Below are 21470 nucleotides of genomic sequence, written 5' to 3'. Positions count from 1 at the left end.
TAAGTTCGAGCCTCACATTGGGTATAGAAAGTACTTAAAAATAAATCTATTTTTTAAAATATTTATTTATTTTTGAGAGAGAGAGAGAGACAGTGTGTGAGTAGGGGAGGACAGAGAGAGGGAGATACAGAATCCGAAGCAGGCTCCAGGCTCTGAGCTGTCAGAACAGAGGCAGACACGGGACTCGAACTCACGAGCCACGACCTAAGCCAAAGTCAGATGTTTAACTGACTGAGCCACCCAAGCAGCCCTTAAAAATAAATCTTGAAAAAAAAGAACCAGACTAGCTTCAGGATTCCCATTAACTAAGGCTACAACAATGCCCTCAACATCGTGTGAAAAAACAATTCTTTTTTTTTTTTTTTGAGTTTATTTATTTTGAGGGGAGGCAGAGAGAGGAAGTGAGAGACTCCCAAGCAGGTTCTTCACTGTCAGCACAGAGTCCCTTCTAAGGGCTTGATCCCATGAACAGTGAGATCATGACCCGAGTCAAAACCAAGAGTCTGGCGCTCAACCGACTGAGCCACTCAGGTGCCTAAAAAAAATCAATTCTTAATGCGGAAGTCTATATGAATCCAGATTACCATTCAAGTGTGAGGGCACAGCCAGGCCATTTGTAAAAATGAGGGACTCAGAAAATCACCCCTTCTTAAGAAATGACTTGAAGGTGGGGTACGGGAAAATGATAGTGTAAACAAGAATAAAAGAGAAGGAGGGAAGGAGGAAGGGAGAGAGAGAGAAGAGGAGGCAAGAGAGGGAAGGTGGAAGGGAGGGGAAACCAGTGGGACCAGGCCAGGGCATCAGTGAAGGGAAGGAGTCCCAGGGAAGAGACAGACAGCTGTGTGACGGAGAAGCAATTCACCCAGGGGCGCTTGGCTGTCTCTTTAGAAGAGCAAATGAAATGACTCGTGATCTCAGAGTTGTAAAACAAACTCAAGAAAATGATATTGTTGAGTGAAGAGAAGAAGAGAAGGGCAATGAGAAGAAGAAGGAAGTCAATATGAGACTCTAGGATAAACTAAAACAAATAAAGGGAAATGCAATTACAAGGCATTGCTGGCCCTTGCCACGGACAATATTTACATGGTCACAAATGCACACATCATTGACTGGATTCAAACCATTAAAACCAACCTATAGGCAAAGCAGGAAGACCTGATTATGGCTAGAAAGTTAGAATATCCTGTCAGCAACATTTGAGCATTTCAAGTAAATGCTCAGAAGACAGAAGGTGGGAAGGAGAGCCACAGGGGAAACATAGGAGAGACGGTATCCGTATCCCACAATATAGTGAGTCCAAGCTGGCAATAGCCGACGGCATGAGAAATAAATGTGTTACTTGAAGCAGCAAAGGTAGTCGACAGATTTATTTTCATTTTATTTAGAGGAGCTGAATAAAAACAGCTGTCTAGCCCTGTTGGGAGGAGAAGGGGAAGAGGGTTGTATGGGTGATATATGTGAACTACCTCCCTATCCTTCCTAGTTACAAATCAATAGAGGATATCGCAAATGGAGAAATCCAGAAACAGCAGCATAGGCGTATTATTTAGAGACATGGAAATCACTCCCAGAACAGCAGAGGTAGAAGTGGTCGCCTCTGGGGGGCCAAGTTAGAGGGGAGGAGGGATGAGGTAGGGCTGTGCACCGTAGGCTCCTCTGTTCAACTGTGTTTTCAACCCTACGCATGAAGGACTTGGATATAAAAATTTAATTGCATCACGGGATAAATGAGAAGGCGGGCACTGAGAGCTTGTGTGCCAGCACATGAGTGCCGGAGGCCAGATTCAAGGGAATTAGACACCTGCGTCATGAAGTACCTTGCAGGTAGGACTGAAAAATGACCAGGATAAACGTCGACAACGTTGGAGATGAGAAAGCGTTCTGATTTTCACAAAGAGCCAGAAGGTATTTCTGGAAACCATAGACCAAACGGCTCAGTATAGAATCCTGGCAGAATTCTAGCACAGATTATTAAACAGATGGCTTGGGAGTGCTTCGGGATTTATTTATTTATTTGTACTCTGCCTCGTTCCAAAAGGGAGGATTTGTAAAGGCTTACAGAGACGTACACAGTACAACAAGATTAAAAAAAAAAATTATGTGAGAAAAGATTCTCAAGTAGTTAACCAGAGCGTTGCTATGTGAGCTCAGCAAATGCACTGGTAGGTAGACGCCTGAGAGAACCGAAGTAGGATCACATAGAAACTTGTACCTGAATGTTCGTAGCGGCATTATCCATGATACCCCAAAAGTGGAAACCCAAATGTCCATCAACCGATGAACGGAAAAGCAAAATGTGGTGTATCCGTACAATGGAATACTGCTCAGTCACAAAACGGGCTGGGTACTGAGGCACGTCACAGCATGCGAGAGCCTGGAACACACGCTAAATGAACGAAGCTAGACATAAAGGCCACACGTTATATGATTTCGTTTATACGAATTGTCCAGAAGAAGTAAGTCTATAAGGAAAGAAGGTAGACAGTGGTTGCCAAAGGCTGAGAACAGGGGGAAGGGAGAGTGACTGCAACGGGGATAGAGTTTCTTTCTGAGATAATAAAAACATTCTGGAATTAGGTAGTGGTGTAGGTCACACAGTCTTGTGAATATACTAAAAACCACTGACTCGTACGCGTTAAGAGTGAATTTTATGGTATGGGAATTATATCTCAACTAAAAAAAAAAAAAAACATGGAAAAAATGGGGAAAGGAGAATGAAAGGACGGACAATAAAAAGGAACCAGGTCAGTACACAATACATATACCATAAAATTCTGTATAGGTGACCGAGGTGGACCGTGCCCTTGGCCATGAGCTTTCCAGCAGCTACTACCAGCTTAGAACTAGTGTTAATTAAATGACTCCCAGCATCCGTACGATAAAAAAGAACTGAATGTTCGGGTGAATCACAGCTTTTCTTGGTGCTGACGCCCAGCAGAACTCTCTCCTGTGCATCTGCATCTAGGGCTCCGTCGGCAACAACATCCCTACCAAACATAACTCCGTTAACATATCCTGAGGGCCCTCAAGCGAGGCATAAAGCCCAAACACAATTCAATGAGGCCACTTTAATGAGGGGCCTAAAAGGTGTGCCAGGATATGCAGACAAGCCTTTGGTGGTAAAATGTAGATTCTCCGGAGAGCAGTGGTTTCCGACCTTGGCTGCACCTTAGAAAGCCCTGGGGAGCTTTTGCAAAATACCAACCCGGGACTCCACCCACAAGAGAGTCCGACTTTCTTCAGCTTCCAGGTGATTCCAATATATAGACAAGTCTGAGAATTGCTAATTAAGTAGATGAGTGGTACATCCCTCATGAAATCCCCCAGGAATGTGATCGCTTGTCTCAGAGTTTATTCATAAAGTCAAGCTTATCGTAAACTTTAAATTCGTGTACTGGCATTTTCTGAATGTCTGCTGTGTACCAGGCAGTTGCTGTGCTGTGCCCCTGAGAACAGAAGGGTTCATGTGTGACCCAGCCTCCGTCCTCGGGGAGCTGACAGTTGATCCGCGTTAAGGACACCCCAGCTGGTGATCACAGGAAGGGTGGTAAGTGGAGACGGAGAGAACACAGGTCCCCGGGGTAGCAGTGGGTGGGTGGGAAGCTCCCCGCGGGATAAGCAGCTCGCCTGAGCTCCGAAACGAAAGGTGAATTAGCGGGGCAGGGGGTGGTCAGCGTTCAGTATGTCTCTCAGTGATTTGGATGACAATTAGTAACCACACTTTATGAGTGAATGTGAGGTGTCATCCTTACCCCGGAACAGCTGGAGGGATTTCCCTTCCGCTGAATGACTGAGTTGGGATCCAAAGTGTGCCCGCAGGGAAGAGGAACCCACACTGAAAGCAAATGAGACTCAGGGTAGAGGAAGGCAACCGGGAGGTGTAGACAGCGCCGGCCTCGGTGATCTACCAGAGGCCCGAATGTGTTCTCATGTCGTTCCGCCACAACCCAGCAAGAACGTGATACGTTACAGTTGAAGAAAATCAGGCTTATAATGTCGAGCCCTGAGCCGACACCGTCAAGGGCAGGGCCAGAACCCAGTGCAGGTCTGTCCTGCTCCCACGTTCCCGTTATTCCAGGTGTGCTGTACTGTATAGGACTTCAGTAAACCAGCCGCACATAGGGGTGCCTGGGGGGCTCAGTCAGTTAAGCGTCTGATTTCGGCTCAGGTCATGATCTCGTAGCCCGTGGATTGAGCCCCGCGTCAGGCTCTGTGCTGCCAGCTCAGGGCCTGGAGCCTGCTTTGGATTCTGTCTCCCTCTCTCTTTGTCTGCCCCCCTCCCCTGCTCACACTCTCTCTCAAAAATAAACATTAAAAAAAAATTTTTTTAAAGAAAGAACAATAACGAACTTAGGCTCTCACAGACACAATATTGAGCAAGCACACTATTGTTTCTGGGGTGAGTGCTGGAAATATTCTATATCTCGATCTGGGTAGTGGTCACCAAAGTATGTATACATATAAAAATTCACTCTGTTCACTTAAGGCTTGTGCATTTTAGGGGTGCCTGGGTGACTCAGTCAGTTAAGCCTGTGACTCTTGATTTTGGCTCTGGTCATGATCTCACAGTTGATCTCATGTCTGATCACACGATCTCACGTCTGAGCACACGATCTCACGTCTGAGCTGACAGCACGGAGACTGCTTGGGATTCTCTCTCTCTCTCCCTCTCGCTCTCTTGGCCCCTCTCCTCCCTCAAAATAAATAAACTTAAAAAAAAAAAGACTTGTGCATTTTAATGTACGTAAGTTTAACCTCAATAAAAAAAAAAAAAAAGTAAACAAGTGGTGCCTGGCTGGCTCAGTGGGTAGAGCACAGGACTCTGATCTCAGAGCCATGAGTTTGAGCCCCACTTTGGGCCTAGAGCCTACTTTAAAAAGAGTAAACAACAAGTTATTATATGTCACGTGCTTGGCACAGAGTGGGCACTCAATATATTGCTGTCAAAGTTTCTAGAGAGGAGGAGGCGGCAAACCCGTCGCGCTGTGTGCAGCTGAGACCACGCGGGAGCCCTGAGTGTAGTGCAACAAGCCCCCATTTTTATGAGGATCACTAACAACCAGAGCATGGCATGATGGGAAAGAAGCCTGGCGAGGGGTCTGGAATACATGGCCAACGACCGATGGCTGAAGGAAGTTGAGAGGATGTTGCTGGGGACAGTGAAACTTAGGAAGAACGTGAAGGATGTCTTCAATAGTGAATGGCTCGCTGTAGGATGGGAATTAGACTCTTCCTCTGTGACTCGAGAGCACTAATTCTCAGACTGTAGCCACATCTGAATACCCTGGGGGGGGGGGGCAGTTATTAAAACAGATGACTGAGCCGCACCCCCAGACTTTCTGATCCAGTCTGGAGCAGGAGTGAGAATCTGCCTTTCTGTTTCTTTAAGATTTTGCTCTTAAGTCATCTCGCACCCCAACGGGGAGCTCAAACTTACAACCCCGAGATCAAGAGTCACATGCTCTGCCAACTGGGTCAGCCAGGCGCCCCTAGAGAATCTTCGCGTCTAGCAGCTTCCCAGGACATACTGATGCTGCTGGTCATATTTTGCTAGCCACTGTATTCGTGTAAAAAACCATAGAGCAGTTTGTGCTGTTGCAGTGAGGAAGGAGGAGGAGGAGAACTTATTGAGAATCTGCTATACCAGATTCTTAATATCTACACCTCCTGTGTTGCACTCCGTCTACATTTTCTCACAGTAAGGGAGACATGATTCTTCCTGCTTTATTTATTTATTTTTTTTAAGTAATCTCTACACCCAACATGGGGCTTGAACACACAGCTCTGAGGTCAAGAGTCCCATGCTCTACCGGCCGAGCCAGCCGGGCGCCCCTGTTCTCCCCATTTTAGAGAGGAGGAAACCAAGGCTCAGTTTTAACACACATCTCACACTCGACCCCAAGCCTGGACGTGCTAAAGCTTAGGCTGAGCAATGCCATGAATAGAATTCCATTTCTGAGTGGAAGGATAATTTCAGAGGTCTTTCCAACCCTCAAAGCGAGACTGGCTTTAACGAGCCCTTTTAAGCACTAACATGCATTCAGCAGCAGCTAACTGCTATGCTATATTCTCTCCAGGAGGCATGCGGCCACCGGTCTAACTCTTAAGATGCCTCTGGGCCATCTTACCGGCTCCCACCTCTTCTATCCTTCTTGGAACCTGCAGTCACCACCCCCCCACTTCTCCACGCAGGCTGAGAACTCGGTTCGCCCAGGTATTTGGCAAAGGAGGCTTTTTGTACACATACCCATCTCTGCTGTCAGCATTTATGTGGGGTAGGGGGGCTGGGGCATCTGGGTACAGTCCTTGGCACCAAGTTGTCTGCCACCCACCCCATGCCAACCCCAGACAGAGCTTGCCAATCCGCTCTCCACACTGTGACTGGCAAAGCAATGACGCCAGGGCTGTGAGGATAAAATCCGGACGTGGGGGAGGGGCGGCCTCATTCCCTAGAATGGCCAAAGGAACTGCAGATGTGCTTAATGACCTTGAACCAGAGACTTCACTCTACTGCACCCGCCTTGCCTCCTCAGGGTCTGGGAAGCAGAGACCAGAGGGTCCTGGGGACCGAGAGCAGGCCCACGGTCACTTAGCGGATTCCGCCCAAAATGAAATCAGGCCCAAGTCTAAGTGACCTCCTCTAGGCCGTGATAATCAAAACGTTTCTCTTTGCACATGTTTTAATATTCAAGGTTTTCAATTCTTTTTAAAAAATGTTTACTTATTTATTTTGAGAGAGAGAGCACGTGAGTGGAGCAGAGAGAGGGAGGGAGAGAGAGAGAGAATCCCAAGCAGGCTGGCTGCACACTTCCAGAGCAGAGTCCAGTTCGGGGCTTGATCCCACAAACATGAGATCATGACCTGAGCCGAGATCAAGAATCGCACGCTTAACCAACCGAGGCACCCAGGCGCCCCTAAGGTTTTCAATCCTAACGGAAACAGTAACAAAGACAAAATACAATCGCGATTCTGTGCACTAAGGAATTTGGGCAGCTCCCACGTACGTGAAAGGTTGGTAGTGAGAGTACGTGGCTTTTATTTCACTCTCTGTTATATCATCTTGTTTGCTTTCTCCCTGAATGTTTCCCGGATGTAGATCACTGTTGATGGTCCAAAATATACAATTGATTTATTGTTTATCAACTTCAAGGACTAAGTGGGAGTCACTGTAGGGCAAACATCTCTCACCACAGAGCCAGTCCTGGCAACTCAGTGACGAACAAACCCCGTGGCCCTTGCCTTGGAGGAGAGGCAGTAGACAGGTGATCAGCAATGATGCAGTTTGGGGCCCTAGGGAGGTCAGGGAAAGCTTTCCAGAGGAGGCGACCCTTGAGGCAAAGAAATAGGTTTCAGTCAGCAAGAGCCTGAGGACCCTTCACTCCTACAGATCTTTTCTGCCAATGCAGTCAGTTTTTCCGTTTTTTAGCGTCTCAAACTGCTTTCCAGAGCTAGTGAGGGACAGGGATAATTCCCTTCCAATTTACAAGGAGGGAAATCAGACAGTGGCTAAGGGACCATCCAAGGTTTTTCTGTAAAATTTAAGAGTGACCACAGGGTGCCCAGCTAGGATTAGATACCTGAATACTCGACACAGGAAATATAGGACAGCCTCTGCCCTTGGGGAACTTGTTATCGCTGGGAGATAAGATATGTAAATGAAAAGCCAAAAATAATTGTTAAAGGCAACGTGCAAATAACTCAGTTCCCCTTCTGTTTATCCAGGACTCGCTATCTGAAAGGCATTCAGTGAGGCACCTGGGTGGAGGTGGGGAGAGTCAAAAATATAGGTAAATATGTCCCAGGCCCTTAAGAACTCACCGTTTCACTGGCTGCAAGGGAGGCTGGGTGACAGGAAGAGGAACCTAGCAATCCATGGAAACAGCTGTGAAGATTGTAGGGGCAAGAAGTCAATCAGGGGCTGGCTAGAATTTAGGGGTTGGATAGAATTTGTCCAGAAAAGGTTCCTGAAGGAGGTGGACAGCGTGATGATACTGGAAAACAGGAGACAGAGAAGAAAAAGTAGAGAGAAGAAGAAAAATCTTTTCACACACCCACCCTTCCACATTTAGTTCAGTAATGAAGCCCTCCCTGGGCAAAATGGGATACTGCCCCAGGCTCTCGAAGCATCCCCATTACAGAGCCGCGTTGCTTCACCTGTTTCCCTGCCTGCTAGTCCCAGCTCCAGGGCTCTGCCCGAAAGAAAGAGAGGGACGCCCGGGTGGCTCAGCCGGTGAAGTGTCAGATTCTTGGTTTCAGCTCAGGTCATGATCTCACAGTGCATTTTGTGGGATGATGCTGAGCCCCAAGTTGGCACAGAGCCTGCTTGGGATTCCCTCTCTTCCTCTCTATCTGCTTCTCCCCTGTGTGCTCTCTCTCTCTCTCCCTCAAAATAAATAATAAACTTTAAAAAATTTAAAAAAAGAAAGAAAGGGCGAAATAAAGGAAGGAAGGAAGGCTTGACTCTAAGGGGGTTGGGTATTCACAGTAAAATGCCTCACTTTGTTTTTGTTTACTTATTTTTACTTTCCACTATTTTGTCCAACTGTAACTTACAGTAAAAGACACAAATCATAAGCATGCGTATGTTTGTACAAGAATGAATATTTACATATGTTTATAGCTGTGTAACCACCACCCGGATCAAGCTATAGAATGCCTCTAGCACCCCAGACACTATGGGCTGCCTCACGGTGCACTGTACCAGGGTCACGGCTACTGTGGCTGGAGGAGCTGCCCCAGTAGGGTGATAGATCTGGGGAGTACCATCTATAGAAATCATGAAAGAATTTTAGGTGTTTGGGCTGGAGAAGCCAAGTGCTGGGGCCAGGTGGTGTGTGTGAAGGGCTAACATGCACGGAGCAATTAGACTTGTCCCGTGGGTGGCGGTGGGGAGTCACCGGGAGGGGCATTTCAGTGGGGCATGAAACCCTTCCTAACTGGAGCTGACCCACGTTGGAAGCAGACCCACAGGAGATGATAGGTAAGGTCCTCAACAGTAAGAGGTATCAGCCAAGAACAGGACTGACAAGCATTTATCAGCAACTATGGGGAGAGGATAGGGGACTCGATTTGGAGATTGTTCTTTCCAACTCGGAGCTTCTGTGGTTCTGGAATTCTGTGAAAATGGCAGAGAGGACCCAACCAAATGCTTGTGGTTATGATTCATTTCTTTTTTTTCCTAGAGGAGAACTTTTTACTGAACCACAAATACTGTGTAGACCCTCCATTATCACTACTGAATAAATAACTCTTACTACCTACCAACCCACTGAGCCAGAGAGGCCCTGGGGCTCTGCTCCCATGTGCTCAGAGGAGAGGAGGGATGGTGCCTCTGTGAGATGAAGCCAGCCCTGCAAGAAGAGTGGATTGCCCCCTCCTCATGCCAGGTTGTCAGGAGAGAACTCCCTCCCCGCCCCCCAACCTCCTCAGCCCTTTCAGCTCTGGTCCCCCTGGAGGGCCAAGTGGGCATGATGTCGTGGTTCCTGCCACCACCAGCAGAAGTGACACTCTGGACCTTACTGCTCCGCCTCCGGGGGCCAATGCAGGAACCCTGGCTCCCTCAGAAGCAGGACCACACAGGACTCGCCAGTTCTATAGCCACCTGGGGGGAGGGACAGCCTGTGTCAGCCCAGCCGCAGGCTCCTCCAAGGACTACTGGTCTGGAGAGTGACACCTCTCACCCCACTCCCCCATCCGTTTTTTTCCAGCAAAAAAGGAATTCTCCCCCAGGACCCTTTTTACCCCTGGAGGATTACTTCCCAACTCCTCTTGGGACTCCTCCAGATCGCTGCCCACCCCCGCCCCCCACTAGGAAGAAGGCGAGAAGTGGAGTTTGGAGAGAACACCTTCATCTTCCTCCTTCCTGCACCTGTCCAGCGCGCAGATATGCGGCCGGGGAAGACCAGCTCTCAGGCGGAGCTTAGGGTGCAGATCGGATAGTTCCAAGGTTTTCTGTCTAAAATGCTTATCCTCTCGAGGGTCCAATGAAAGCCATGAATACTCTCCCAAAGGAAAAAAAAAAATGTATGTAGGAGATTTTATCTTCTATTCTGGGGGCCGATGGGGGCGCTGTCAGACCCTTGAAGTGCATCTGTGAAGCACCTAGGTGTAGGGGGGCGCTGTGCTGGGGGGGGGGGGTTCCTCCACCGCAAAGCCCAGGCCAGGTTGGGGGTGCGGGGTGGGGGTGGGGATTGTAGCTCCCCAAGCCTAGGCGAAGCGCTGGAAGGTCCGGCTCTCCAGCCTCTCCGAGCGTCCGGGACGTCTCTCGGGCTCAGTTTGCCCAGCTCTGCAATGGGCGCGCGGGGCCCTCCGCCCCCGCGGGGCTGTGCACGGACGCGGGTGGGACGGACAGCTGGAGAGGGGGTGGGGGCGAAGCGCTGCAGGCGGTCGGTCTCCTGCAGCCGGGGAGGGTGAGCGTGCGTTCGGGAAGCAGGGGGAGGCCGGCGCCCGGCCGCGCGCGAGGAGGGCGCGGGCCCCGACGCGGTGCCAGGCGGCCGCAGAGGCGCCCCCGCTGCTCCCCGGGCCCGAGGGCGGGGCCCCTCGCCGGGCCGCCCCTCCCCGCCCCTCCCTCCCGGCCGCCGGCCTCCCCTGCCCGGCCGGCCCTCCCGCGGGCGGCGCGGCACTCGGGCACCGGCGCGCGGAGCCAGCAGCCGCCGAGCCCGCCAGCCGGGGCCATGGGCTGCGACGGCCGCGTGTCGGGGCTGCTCCGCCGCAACCTGCAGCCCACGCTCACCTACTGGAGCGTCTTCTTCAGCTTCGGCCTGTGCATCGCCTTCCTGGGGCCCACGCTGCTGGACCTGCGCTGCCAGACGCACAGCTCGCTGCCCCAGATCTCCTGGGTCTTCTTCTCGCAGCAGCTCTGCCTCCTGCTGGGCAGCGCCCTCGGGGGTGTCTTCAAGAGGACGTGAGTGCCGGGCCCGCGCGGGAGCCCCGCAGCCCCCAGCCCCGAGCCCCCGCCGCTCCTCCGCACGGCCGCGCCGACCCTTCCCTTCCCTTCCTTTCCCTTCCTTCCTCTCCTTCCCTTGCATCCCTTCCCTTCCCGCCGCCCGCGTCCCTGCCCCCGCGGGGCTGGGGCCGCGGGGCGCCCTCGCCTTCTGGCGGGCGGCGACCACCTCTCCCAGCGCCGCCAGCCGCGCCCCGCCTTAGCTGGACTGCCTCCCTCCCCCACCCCGGCTCTCCCCGGAAAAGTCTCTCCAGAGACTGAAGGTGACTTCTGGATTATTTATTTGCCTTCTCTCACCCCCGCCAGGGGGTTAAACCCGGCCCTCACCCGCTCCCCCACCCACGCGCCAGGGGCCCAGGGGTGATGGAACCGAGGGCGGTGGGACGGCGTCTCCCTCCCGCACCGCGGGTCTCAGGTTTGTCAGTAGCCCCTGCTGCCGGGGGCGGAATTGGAAGTGAGGTGGAAGAAGAGTGGGAGTGTCACCTCGGGGGGCCGTGCCAGGGGCCAGGGCTGGCTGCGGCTTGACAGAGCGCCCTGGGGCGGGCTCCACTCAGACCATCAGCTCCGGTTCAGCTGACACACGCTGTCCCTTCCCCCCCGGGGCTGCGGGGCTGCTGGGTCCTGTGTGTCCCTGCTTCAGAGGGAGTCAGGGTTCCTGCATCGGCCTCCGGAGGCCAAGCCCTTCTGCCTGGGAGACGCTCAGCACCAAATTACTAGGGCCACGTAGGGGAGGGGTGGGCTGTCCCACGCACAGCTCGGGTAAGTTGACCCTCCAACTCTGGGGCCAGGGTTCCCCTCCACTTCTCCCACGCCATGTTACTCTTCCTTGGCCTCTGCTCGGGACTCGGCCTGCCATGGCCGCGAAAGATGCCCCCTTTGGATACCATCGCAAAGCCTCCTTCTCCCCCGGGCTTACGTTGGACAGGGCCGCCCCCGCGGAGCCCTCCGGAAAGGCAGCAGGATTGCTCGCCTAGAGCAGCTGGGAAAACAGACCCCAAAGCAGGGGATAGATGGCTTGCAAACTGGAGGCTGCCGGAGATTTCCCTGGTTCTGGTTCCTGGCTGGGTGGTTTTCTGGGCTGCATGGACTCAAGCAAGCGGAAGGCCCAGGAACAAAACCCCGGTTGGGCTATCCCAGAGAAACGGGGGTGGGGGGCATGCCCAGCCAGGTGCTCTCACCCTGGGCTCGCTCCTAGAGGTATCCCTGAGCTGATGGAGAGAACACAGGCATCATACAGACAGATCCCACTTTAGGACGCCCAACTGACAAAACATTCCCAATTAGGGAGTGATTATCCCCATTATCAAATTCTTTTGTAAACGGAAGAATTCTCTTGAGAGGCAAGTCTCGTGGACACTGGTTTTTCTTTGGGCTTTGTGCAAGGTTGGATGCATGGGGGATTCCGCAAATCTTAAGAGAAAGCTCAGGACGCTTCTTGATTCTGCCTAGAGGTTTAATTAGAAATCTATCAGGGTGTTTTTCTGTTTTCTCTCCTTCCTTTAAAAGCGTGTTTTGCCTTACAAAAGCTCCCTTACCTGGCACTTTTTAGGAACATGTGTAGCGCAAAGAACAGGAAGGGGAATGGGAGTAATTTGAAAGGGCAGGTTGGCGGGCCAGGTTCGGTGAAAGCAACAACAGAAACAGACACACACCCAAAGGGGCCATCTCTTCCTTGCTTGCTGTGCACCTCCCTCGGGGCTCCTTACTCAACAAGGAGCTCTGAGCAGGCAGTGGAAAGGGTCGTGGGGCAGGAAACCGGCTCACAGAGAAGAAAAATAATGCTAATAATAAAACTCACTTCGGAGAGCTCTTTCTCAATGCCAGGCACTGTTCTTAGCCCCTCACGGTTCGTAGCAACTCATTTAAACTTCACGACAACCCTACAGAGTAGTACTGTTGTTTCTATTTTGTGCCTAAGGAAGCTGAGGCACAGAGAGGTTAAGAAACTTGCCCCGAGGGCCCCTGGGTGGCTCAGTCGGTTGAGCGTCCCACTCCGGATTTTGGATTTCGGTTCAGGTCATGATCGCTCCGGTTCATGGACTTGAGCCCCGCATCGGGCTCCGTGCTGACTGTGCAGAGCCTGCTTAGGATTCTGTCTCCCTCTCTCTCTGCCCCTCCTCTCCTCCTCTCTCTGTCAAAATAAATAAATAAACATTTTAAAAAATTAAAAAAAAGAAAGGAAACTTGCCCCAGGTCACATCATACAGCTATTGAGTCAGGTTTTGAACCCAGGCATTTGTCTCTGGAACCAGATACCCAGGAAATGGCTCTTGCTTTCTGAGTAGTCCTCTCGAACTGCGTAGGGTACAAGTTATACCCTGTCCTCACCAGGCAAAGGCATGGGGCTGAGTATTCCTGAGCTGACGCCTCTGGGAAGGAGGGATCTGAGGGGTCAGGTGGAGGGCCTGAGTCCTATCAGTTCAGGCTCACATTTAAGTCCTGGACCTCAGTCCTCCCAGCCCCCAAACAAAATGTCATAAAGAACCCTTTCCTTTGGCTAGGAGCGAAGTGGACTTCGGGAGGAATGCAGGATTTGTCACAGGGGTGGCCAGGTATAAAGGAAAGTGACAACCTAGCTAGGTCCGGACGACTCATCACAGTCCCCCATTTCTCGAAACAGACAGAACCCCGCCAGTAGCCCTAAAAGCGGCCACTAAAGCTTGATTGCTTGGGGCCTGACCACAAATTCAAATGCTAATACCCCCCCACCCCCACACCAAGTGCTTTTCAGCTTATGTGATTACCCGAGAGTGCAGTGTGGCCAGGCTGTTACTTGTGAGGGGGATGGGGGTTGGTTTAACAAATGGCAAGAGCCAGCCGGTACAGACAGACACACGGGAGAGGCGAGGGGCTCGGGACAGCCCCAGTCCTGCCTGCTGCTGGGCCCAGACTGAGGACCAGGGCTGAAGAGGGTTTCTGGATGCCTCCGTGGGGGCATGCATTGGAGGGTCTGCGTGTGGACAGCCTCGGGCGTTAGAGCGGGACCGGACAGGACAGCACAGGAGCTCTCTGCTCAGGATCAGTTACCGACCCCCCCCCCTCCCGCCCCCGGCCTCACCCCCAGCTTCTAGCACAGACAGATCTTGAGGGAAGCTACCATGTGCAGGCCAAGAGGGAGACGGGTACAATTAGAGTCAGAAGAATCTGGACTAGACCTTCCTTAGAAATATCTTGCGTATCGAGAGCAGGGAACCATTCAGAGAAGAGAAAACTGCAAAGCCACCTGGTTGGCAGGGTGTATAGGTATGTGCTTTGTCAGACAGGAAAGGGAAAGGGGTATTTAGATAAAAGGTTAGGGTTTTTGTTTTCTTGGTTTCTTGGGGACCTGTCTAACCACCCTGGGCAGTTTGGGAGACCCCTTTATCTCAAAGGCATCAGGGTAGATAAATGGCTTTCAGACCTTCCCCAGCCTTCACCCAGCCTCACCTTGGCCTCTGCCCTGCATGCACCCTCTTAATTGAAGGCTTGGCCTCTTCCCCTCTACCCTATTCACTGCCTCCTTCTCTACCTATCATTTTCCCCAAATACCTACAAGTCCTGCCCTGCCCAAGACCCAGCTCTGACTCCCTCCTGCCCGTTGCATGAAACCTCGTCTTTCCTGCAAGGTTTCCCAGGCCACCATCAGCCCTGCTTCCCCAAGATGCTGGCCCCCTGAAGTTTCTGGAACACAGTACAAAAGCCAGTGTCTTCCCCTGAGCTGGGCCCCTGGTCGGTCTCCCGTCTAAAAAGCCTCTGCCTCTCCCTCCAGCAGTTTGTCTCCCTTTCAGCACGCAGAAAACCTGGGCTGAAAGCCTACTTGGGGTCTGGCCCCAGACACCGTTCTTGCTTTAAAAACTCATCTCAGTGTGGGAATTACCATAAGACCCAGCAATGCCACTCTTAGGTATATTAAGACCTGTCAACACAAAACCTTGTACAGGAATGTTTATAGCAGCATTATCCGGTTTTTAAAAAGATTTTATTTATTTTTGAGAGAAATAGAGTGCGAGCTGGGAAGGGGCAGAGAGAGAAGGAGACTCAGAATCTGAAGCAGGCTCCAGGCTCTGAGCTGTCAGCACAGAGCCCGTCGCGGGGCTTGAACCCACGAATTGCGAGATCGTGACTTGAGCTGAAGGTAGAGGCTTACTTGACTGAGCCACACAGGCGCCCCAAGCAGCGTTATTCATAATAGCCAAAAAGTGGAAGCAAACCAAATGTTCATCGATGGATGGATGGACAAATGAAATGTGGTTCACCCGTACGGTGGAGTAGTATTCAGCCAGAAAAAGGAATGAGGTCCTAATAGATGCTACAACATGGAGGAACTTCGAAAACGTCATGCTAAGTGCAAGGAGCCAGGTACAAAAGACCACAGGCTGTGTGGTTTCATTTGCATGAGAGTCCGGAATGGGAAAATATAGTAGAGCAGTAGGTTTCTAGGATGTGGAGAGGAATGGGGAGTGGCTGCCGGTGGGTATAGGGTTTCTCTCTGGGTATAGGGGTGAGGGGGGGATGCCCTAAATTTAGGTTCTGGTGACGGGTTCACAGCTCTGAACATACTAAAAACCACTGAATTATACACTTTGAACAGATGAGTTTTATGGTATGTAAATTATACCTCATTTTTTTTTAAGATTTTTATTTTTTTAAGTAATCTCTATACCCAACGTGGGGCCCGAACCCACAACCCCGAGATCGAGAGTCGCACGCTCTCCTGCCCCATCTCAATTTTTTAAATGAAAACAAAATCTCAAAACTCATCCCACCCCTTCATTCACTTGTCCAACAAGCATCTTTCGAGCCAAACCCCGGTTTAGGGGAGAATATGATAGACAAGGTCCCTGCTCTCAAGGAGCTTGTGCTCTGGAGGACCGTTGTAGCGAAATGAAGGAAACAAAGCAGGACGAGGATGGAGAGTAAATAATGTTGGGGGGGGGGTTACTTTCACCAGGTGGTCAGGGAAAGCTCCTCTGAGGAGGGGACAGTGGAGCTGACATGTCAATGACAGGAGAGAGCCATGCGTGCAAAGAGCTGCAGGGGAGGGGTTCCAGGCGGACAGAGCCGCTAGACCATCCTTGCAAGGCCAGCACCCCAGCGCACCAGGCAGGTCGTCACACACAGGGTGTACCCCCCCACCTGAGTCTAATAGGGCCTGAGCCCTGCCTTGGGCTGGGATCTCCCCAAAGGCAGTCTTTCTTGTTCCTCCCTCTGGGTGTCCCCAGCCTTAACACAGGGCCCTGACCAAGCTGGGGTGTCAGTATGGGAGCGGCCAGTTAGAGGGGAGCCACGAGAAGGCAAAAGTTGCCCCTTCCCTCTTGGCCGGCTCAAACTGTTCTCCAGCCTGCCCTAGCTCCCAGGGTGTGGCCTTGACTCCTGGTTTCTTGTCCCAGACCCCGACTCCTCTCTTGGAGGCTCCTTTTGGGCTGGAGAGAGGCTCAGGCTGCCGCTGCTGCTTCCTGGGTTCTGGGCACTTCTCCTCTTCCCTGGTCCCTCCAGGAAGATTATCAGGGTGGAAAGGGGGACGCCCTGAGGCAAGAGTGTGAGAATGTCAGTGCCCATGCTGGAGTCACTCCCATGGAGGTGGCATGGAGCGGTCGTCAGCAGCATTTTTACCCACCCCTGGGACGTGGAGGGCAGGACGGGCTGGCTGGCATCTTACTGTTTACGCCCTTCCTCTGGTTTGGAGCCAGGCAGCACCCCCCCCCCCCTTATCACAGAACCAGGAGGGCCAGAGCCGCCACTCTTGGCAACGCCAGGTCAAGGTGATCACGTGTGCCCTCTGGGTAAAGCAGAGCACCTGGGCTGACAGGGTCAGCAGCGTGTTCAAGGTCACACAGCAAACTGGTGGGGCGGGCACCTCCCGCAGAGCCACCGCCAGGCTGGGGGAGGACCTGCTCTCTCTCCCCCGTTTCACCTGCCACTTGGAGCCGTCAATGAGTAACTTGGACATTTCTCAGGCTTCCTGAGGAAGGGTTCCCTCGACGGTCTAAGCTGTTCCTACATCTCCCCAGGCCTTGGGGGATTGCCCCCCGCCCCCGCTTTAACTGGTCTGAATTAACCTCTGAGTTCGAGATCAGGGGAGGGAACATCAATAACACGATGCTGGCTTTAGCCTGGAATGAGAGTCCAAAAACTGGATCCTGACTCTCTTCCCCTGTCTGGGCCTGGCTTCTGATCTATACAGTGAGGGGTAGGATTCTTAGGTCCTTGCTGCCACTCCAGCAGTTCCCGCACCAGCCTCCCAGGGTCACCCCAGAGGGCGCTGCAGTGGGAACAGAGAATCCAGGAGCCGGCACCCATCTCTGCTGAGCGGACTTCCCTGGGCCTGGCTGCTGGCAGGGAGGGGGGTGAGCACCGAGGAGGGGGACTGCCAGTGGCCAGGGCCAAATCCCAGCGAGTGAGCCAAGGACTGTAGCATCACACTGACTCCGCACGGCAGCCTCAGGAGACAGAGCTTACTGGCCCCATTTTATCATGGAGAAAACCGAGGCTCTAAGGAGCGATGTGTCAGTGCCTCGTCCGGAGCCGCCTGCTGGGAAGTGACAGAGGTAGGTCTAGGACCAGTCTTTTTTTCAATTTTCTTTTCCTTTTTTAAAAATCTTTTAAAAATGTTTAGTTTTAAAGGGGAGAGAGACAGAGTACAAACAGGGGAGGGGCAGAGAGAGAGAGAGGGGGACACAGAATCCGAGGCAGGCTCCAGGCTCTGAGCTGTCAGCACGGAGTCCGATGCGGGGCTCGAACTCAAGAGCCGTGAGATCACGACCTGATCCAGAGTCGGACGCTTGACTGACTGAGCCACCCAGGTGCCCCCTCTTCTAAAAATTTTCTATTGAAGTATAGTTGACACACATATTATGTCGTTCCAAGTGTACAACATAGAGATTTGACATTTGTCTACACGAGGACCAGTCTGACTACAAATCCCACTACATCCGTGCTGCCAAAGCTGTTTTGACATTATTATTCCATAATTTTGAAATTACCCACATTCCTAGAAGGGGCCTTTGACTAAACCATTAAGTGACCAAGCCAATTAGTATATTTCAGTCTGGCTCTGGGGTGTATCTGGGACTTCTTGTCTCTTGGCAGCAATGTTCCGATCTAAAGAAATTTGTTCGGGCTGGGTTTTGGAATGCCCAGGCACAGCCCTGCTGGAGAGACTGGGGAGGGCGGGCAGCCCGGGATTGAAACACAGGCTTTCTTGTGCTACGGCTGCTCCCGCTTACTGGGGACACGTCTCCATTTCCCAGTGCCCGGGAACCGCAGGCCCGGTATGGGCTTAGCCCTCTGCAGCCCGGCTGGTAGGCGGCAGGTTCAGATCATGGCTCAGGGGCTGGTAGCAGATGCAGGAAGGGGCCTCCCCCGGCCAGTTTTCCTCCAGCCTCTCCTTTCTGTTTTCTCCTTATCCTTTCCTGTCCGTCGCTGGGCCTGGGAACAAAAATCCCTCCCCCCCCTCACCCCTGCCATGGGCATCAAGTGTCCTTCTCAGAAATGACGAGGTGAGAGGGTACAATAGGGGAGAGGAGAGGCCTAGACGGGCAGCCCACCATGACCCCCAGCCCTCCACAGCCCCCTCCCATCTCCCCAGCCTCCTGCTGCTCCACTGGCATCCGGGCCCTACTTGAGTCTTCGTGTCTTGCCTCTGTTTCTCAGTCTCTGTCTCTGACTCCGTCTGAGTGTCACCCCGTACAACTCCCACATCAGCCTCCCAAGTCTCCAGGCCGTCCTGTGTGGGGTCACAAGACGAGCTTCCTCAAGCACGTTTCTCATTTGACCAGCAACATCCAGCAGCCCCGGAGGGCGCACCTTCTCAGGGCCGAGCAAGGTGCCAGGCATGGGGGCCTCTGCACTAACGGCTGCAGCGGATGCCTTGGGAGGCCTGCAGTGGGGCCAGCGGTTATAACACGAAGGGTTTGGAGCTGCCATGACACCAGCAGAGGGACCCCTGGGGGCTCATGTTCCGGTGAACAGCCGTTCCCCCATTGCCTCTAAGCCTGCCAAACGAGGCTCTGCTGACTCTGGCCCCTGCTCTCTTCTGGCCACCCCCTCCCCAGCCCTGCTGAGTCTGTGGCCCAGCAGCAGCCCTTTTACACACACGCGCAAGCTCTGTCTCTGTCTCTGCCGCTGTCTCTCTCTCTCTCTCTCCTCCATGGAAAAGCAGCATGGCATAGGGGTTATCAAGATGATCTGGGTTTGAGTCCAGACTGTCAGTGGCTTTTGCAGTCTTTCTCTGCCTCAGTTTACTGGGGGGTCAAAGAGGCACAACTGCGAAGCCTACCCGCGGGCACTGTTGTGTGCACCAAATGTCTCCGGCACCGTAAGCACGTTAGTTGTCATTTTCTTGTCTCGCAGCCTTCCTTCCCTCTCAGTTTCCCGATCCTGGGACTTTGCTACAGGGCTGATCATTAACCACGTTCGTCTAGGTTTCTCAGGGCAATAATGATAATGTGTTAATTCTTTAAGAGAGTGTGTGCCCTTGACGTGGGACCTCCATGCGTTACCGTAAAGTGGTGAGTGAGGTGGTGGAAAGGGCAAGCCATCCCGTGTGCCAGCTCAATGGGGAGAATATCTGAAGGGGAGACAGGGGACCCTCTTGCCATCCCTGAAGTGAGGCCAGCCAGGATGAGGCTGGTTCCATGCCCAACATGGGGCTTGAACTCCCAACCCTGAGATCCTTGTGCAGGCAGAGGAAAGGGAAAGAGAGAGAGAGAGAGAGCGCGCTATAATGAGAAGCTTGCTGTGTTCATCACCTGTGGAGAAGTGGGCATCGCCTCTGTGCTGGGCACCGGGGAGGAAAGGGAGATTCGGAGGCCAGGTTGCAGGAGGCGGAAATGCATGAACCTCAGTGAGCAGTCCAGGCTGTCAGCACCGGGGACCTGCAGAGCAGGGTGGGGGAGGATGCCAGAGGGAACAGGATGGTGGAGGGAACCCGGGAAAGACCTCAACAGGCCTCCCCACAACACAGCCCTCCCTGTCCTCCTCCTAGTGGCCGAAGTGAAGGGAGTCCCCTCTCCCTGCTCACGCAGGGTTGGGATCAGGCAGGGAACGTGATCAGTTATCTGCCCAGCAGATCAGCCCGGAAACAAGAAAAGAGAAAATAACTGATGCTATCAGCAGAGCCCTTCTGATAAAGGATTTAATCAAAGATGGGCCAGAAGGAGACGCTGAGGGCCCCGGGGGTCAGAGGCAAGCACTTCTGGTGAAGGACGCAGCCCGAGGGCTCTCTTGGGGGCCCCCTTCTTTTCCTTAATGTGCTGGAAACTCACATATGTCTTCTGGCCACACACCTCCTCCCGCCCACCTCTCCAGGTCCAGCTGCCAGAACAGCTGTTCATAATCTGAGAAATTTCCTTTATAGCCTCTGTCTTCCAGAACCTTTTTTTTTTTTTTTTAAGTAGGTTTCATGCCCAACCTGGGGCTTGAACTCCCAACCCTGAGATCAAGAGTAGTATCTTCTGCCAACTGAGCAGGCCAGGCATCCCCAGAACCTTCTTGCTGCCCAACCTCCTTCACTCACATTAGCCTTTCAGCCTGGTTCCAGAAAATACAAGGCATCCTTCCTTGCTCAGAGTCTGCTTATTAGGTAGGGGGTACCAAAAAGGTCTTGAGAGAGCCCTAGACATTCCATTTACTCACTCATGGGGGGACAGGCCCTCAGCCTGCCTGCTGTGGGCTCCTCTGGGGGAAAGTCACCTCCCAGACACCTCTCAGTGAGGACAGCCACCGGGCCTCCCTTCCAGACACTTGGAGAGTCAAGATCTCTGTCCAAGGTGGGGAGGCACCAAATTACCCAAAGACCTCGGCTGTGGGCTTTGGTTCAGGTGGCTTAGCTTGGCGCCTACAAAGGGCCTGGCCGTCTTGCCATTCCTGTGTGGGAAGAGCGCATTGCAGCCCTGCTGGGGGGTGGGAGGGGATGTTTTGGAAATCGGGTCCCACCCCGGGTCCCACCTCCAGTTTCATGCGTTCGGCACCGTACCCATGAGACGCTCGAAGCAGGCTCCTCCTGTACATCCATGAGAGGAGCAGAAATATCTTTGTATGTAATCTTTTCTAAGTAAGCCATTGATTTATTTATAAGCTTTTAAAAATATTTATCTTTAGACGTTTATTTCTGAGAGGCAGAGCGCGGGGCAGGGGTGGGGCAGGGGCGGGGGCGGGGCAGGGGCGGGGCGGGGTGGGGGCGGACAGAGGATCCCAAGCAGGCTCCGCGCTGATAGCGGCGAGCCAGATGTGGGGCTCAAACTCAGATCCTGAGCCGAGCTGAAGTCGGTTGCTCAACCGGCTGAGCCACTCAAGCGCCCTAAAGGTTTTATTTTTAAGTAATCTCAATGTGGGGCTCAAATCCACAACCCCGAGATCAAGAGTCGTACGCTCTACTGGCTGAGCCAGGCAGACGCCCCTATCCGCAATTTGAAGTTGAAACTCGCTTGTAAGTAAAATCATAGCAGGTGCACTTTGCTAAGTGCCATCACGTGCCGCTTCACACGGTTTCTTGAGTTCTTACGGCCGCCCTATGAGGTAGGGCTTGTTACCCGAGAAGACTGGGGCA

At 52.7% G+C, this 21470-nt stretch overlaps 1 protein-coding gene and 1 long non-coding RNA gene across 6 annotated transcripts in view; one reads left to right on the top strand and one right to left on the bottom strand.

The window, feature by feature from the left end:
- Positions 1 to 2641: 2641 nt before the first annotated feature.
- Positions 2642 to 10831, bottom strand: LOC147572512 (uncharacterized). Its single transcript, XR_015245854.1, has 4 exons — positions 10733 to 10831; positions 9846 to 10001; positions 7819 to 9601; positions 2642 to 7328 (listed from the first exon to the last, which is right to left on the bottom strand). It is a non-coding gene; the product is annotated as an uncharacterized LOC147572512 (long non-coding RNA).
- SLC60A1 (solute carrier family 60 member 1) overlaps positions 10591 to 21470 on the top strand; it is a 39748-nt gene continuing 28868 nt past the window's right edge. For 3 of the 5 annotated variants that reach the window (XM_086693406.1, XM_086693405.1, XM_086693408.1), the window contains exon 1: positions 10591 to 10903. In XM_086693406.1, coding sequence (XP_086549532.1) covers positions 10674 to 10903 — 230 coding nt within the window. In that variant the 5' untranslated portion in view covers positions 10591 to 10673. Of the gene's footprint in view, positions 10904 to 15873; positions 17470 to 21470 lie in introns of those variants that run through there. The other 2 variants (XM_086693407.1, XM_086693409.1) reach the window with 2 other exon arrangements.

This window comes from Puma concolor, chromosome E4 (genome assembly GCF_028749965.1).
Source record: "Puma concolor isolate L17-30 chromosome E4, mPumCon1.1.hap2, whole genome shotgun sequence".
Lineage (NCBI taxonomy): Eukaryota > Metazoa > Chordata > Mammalia > Carnivora > Felidae > Puma > Puma concolor.
The sequence above is the reverse complement of the archived record's forward strand: the minus strand, read 5'-3'. Positions and strand labels throughout refer to the sequence as shown.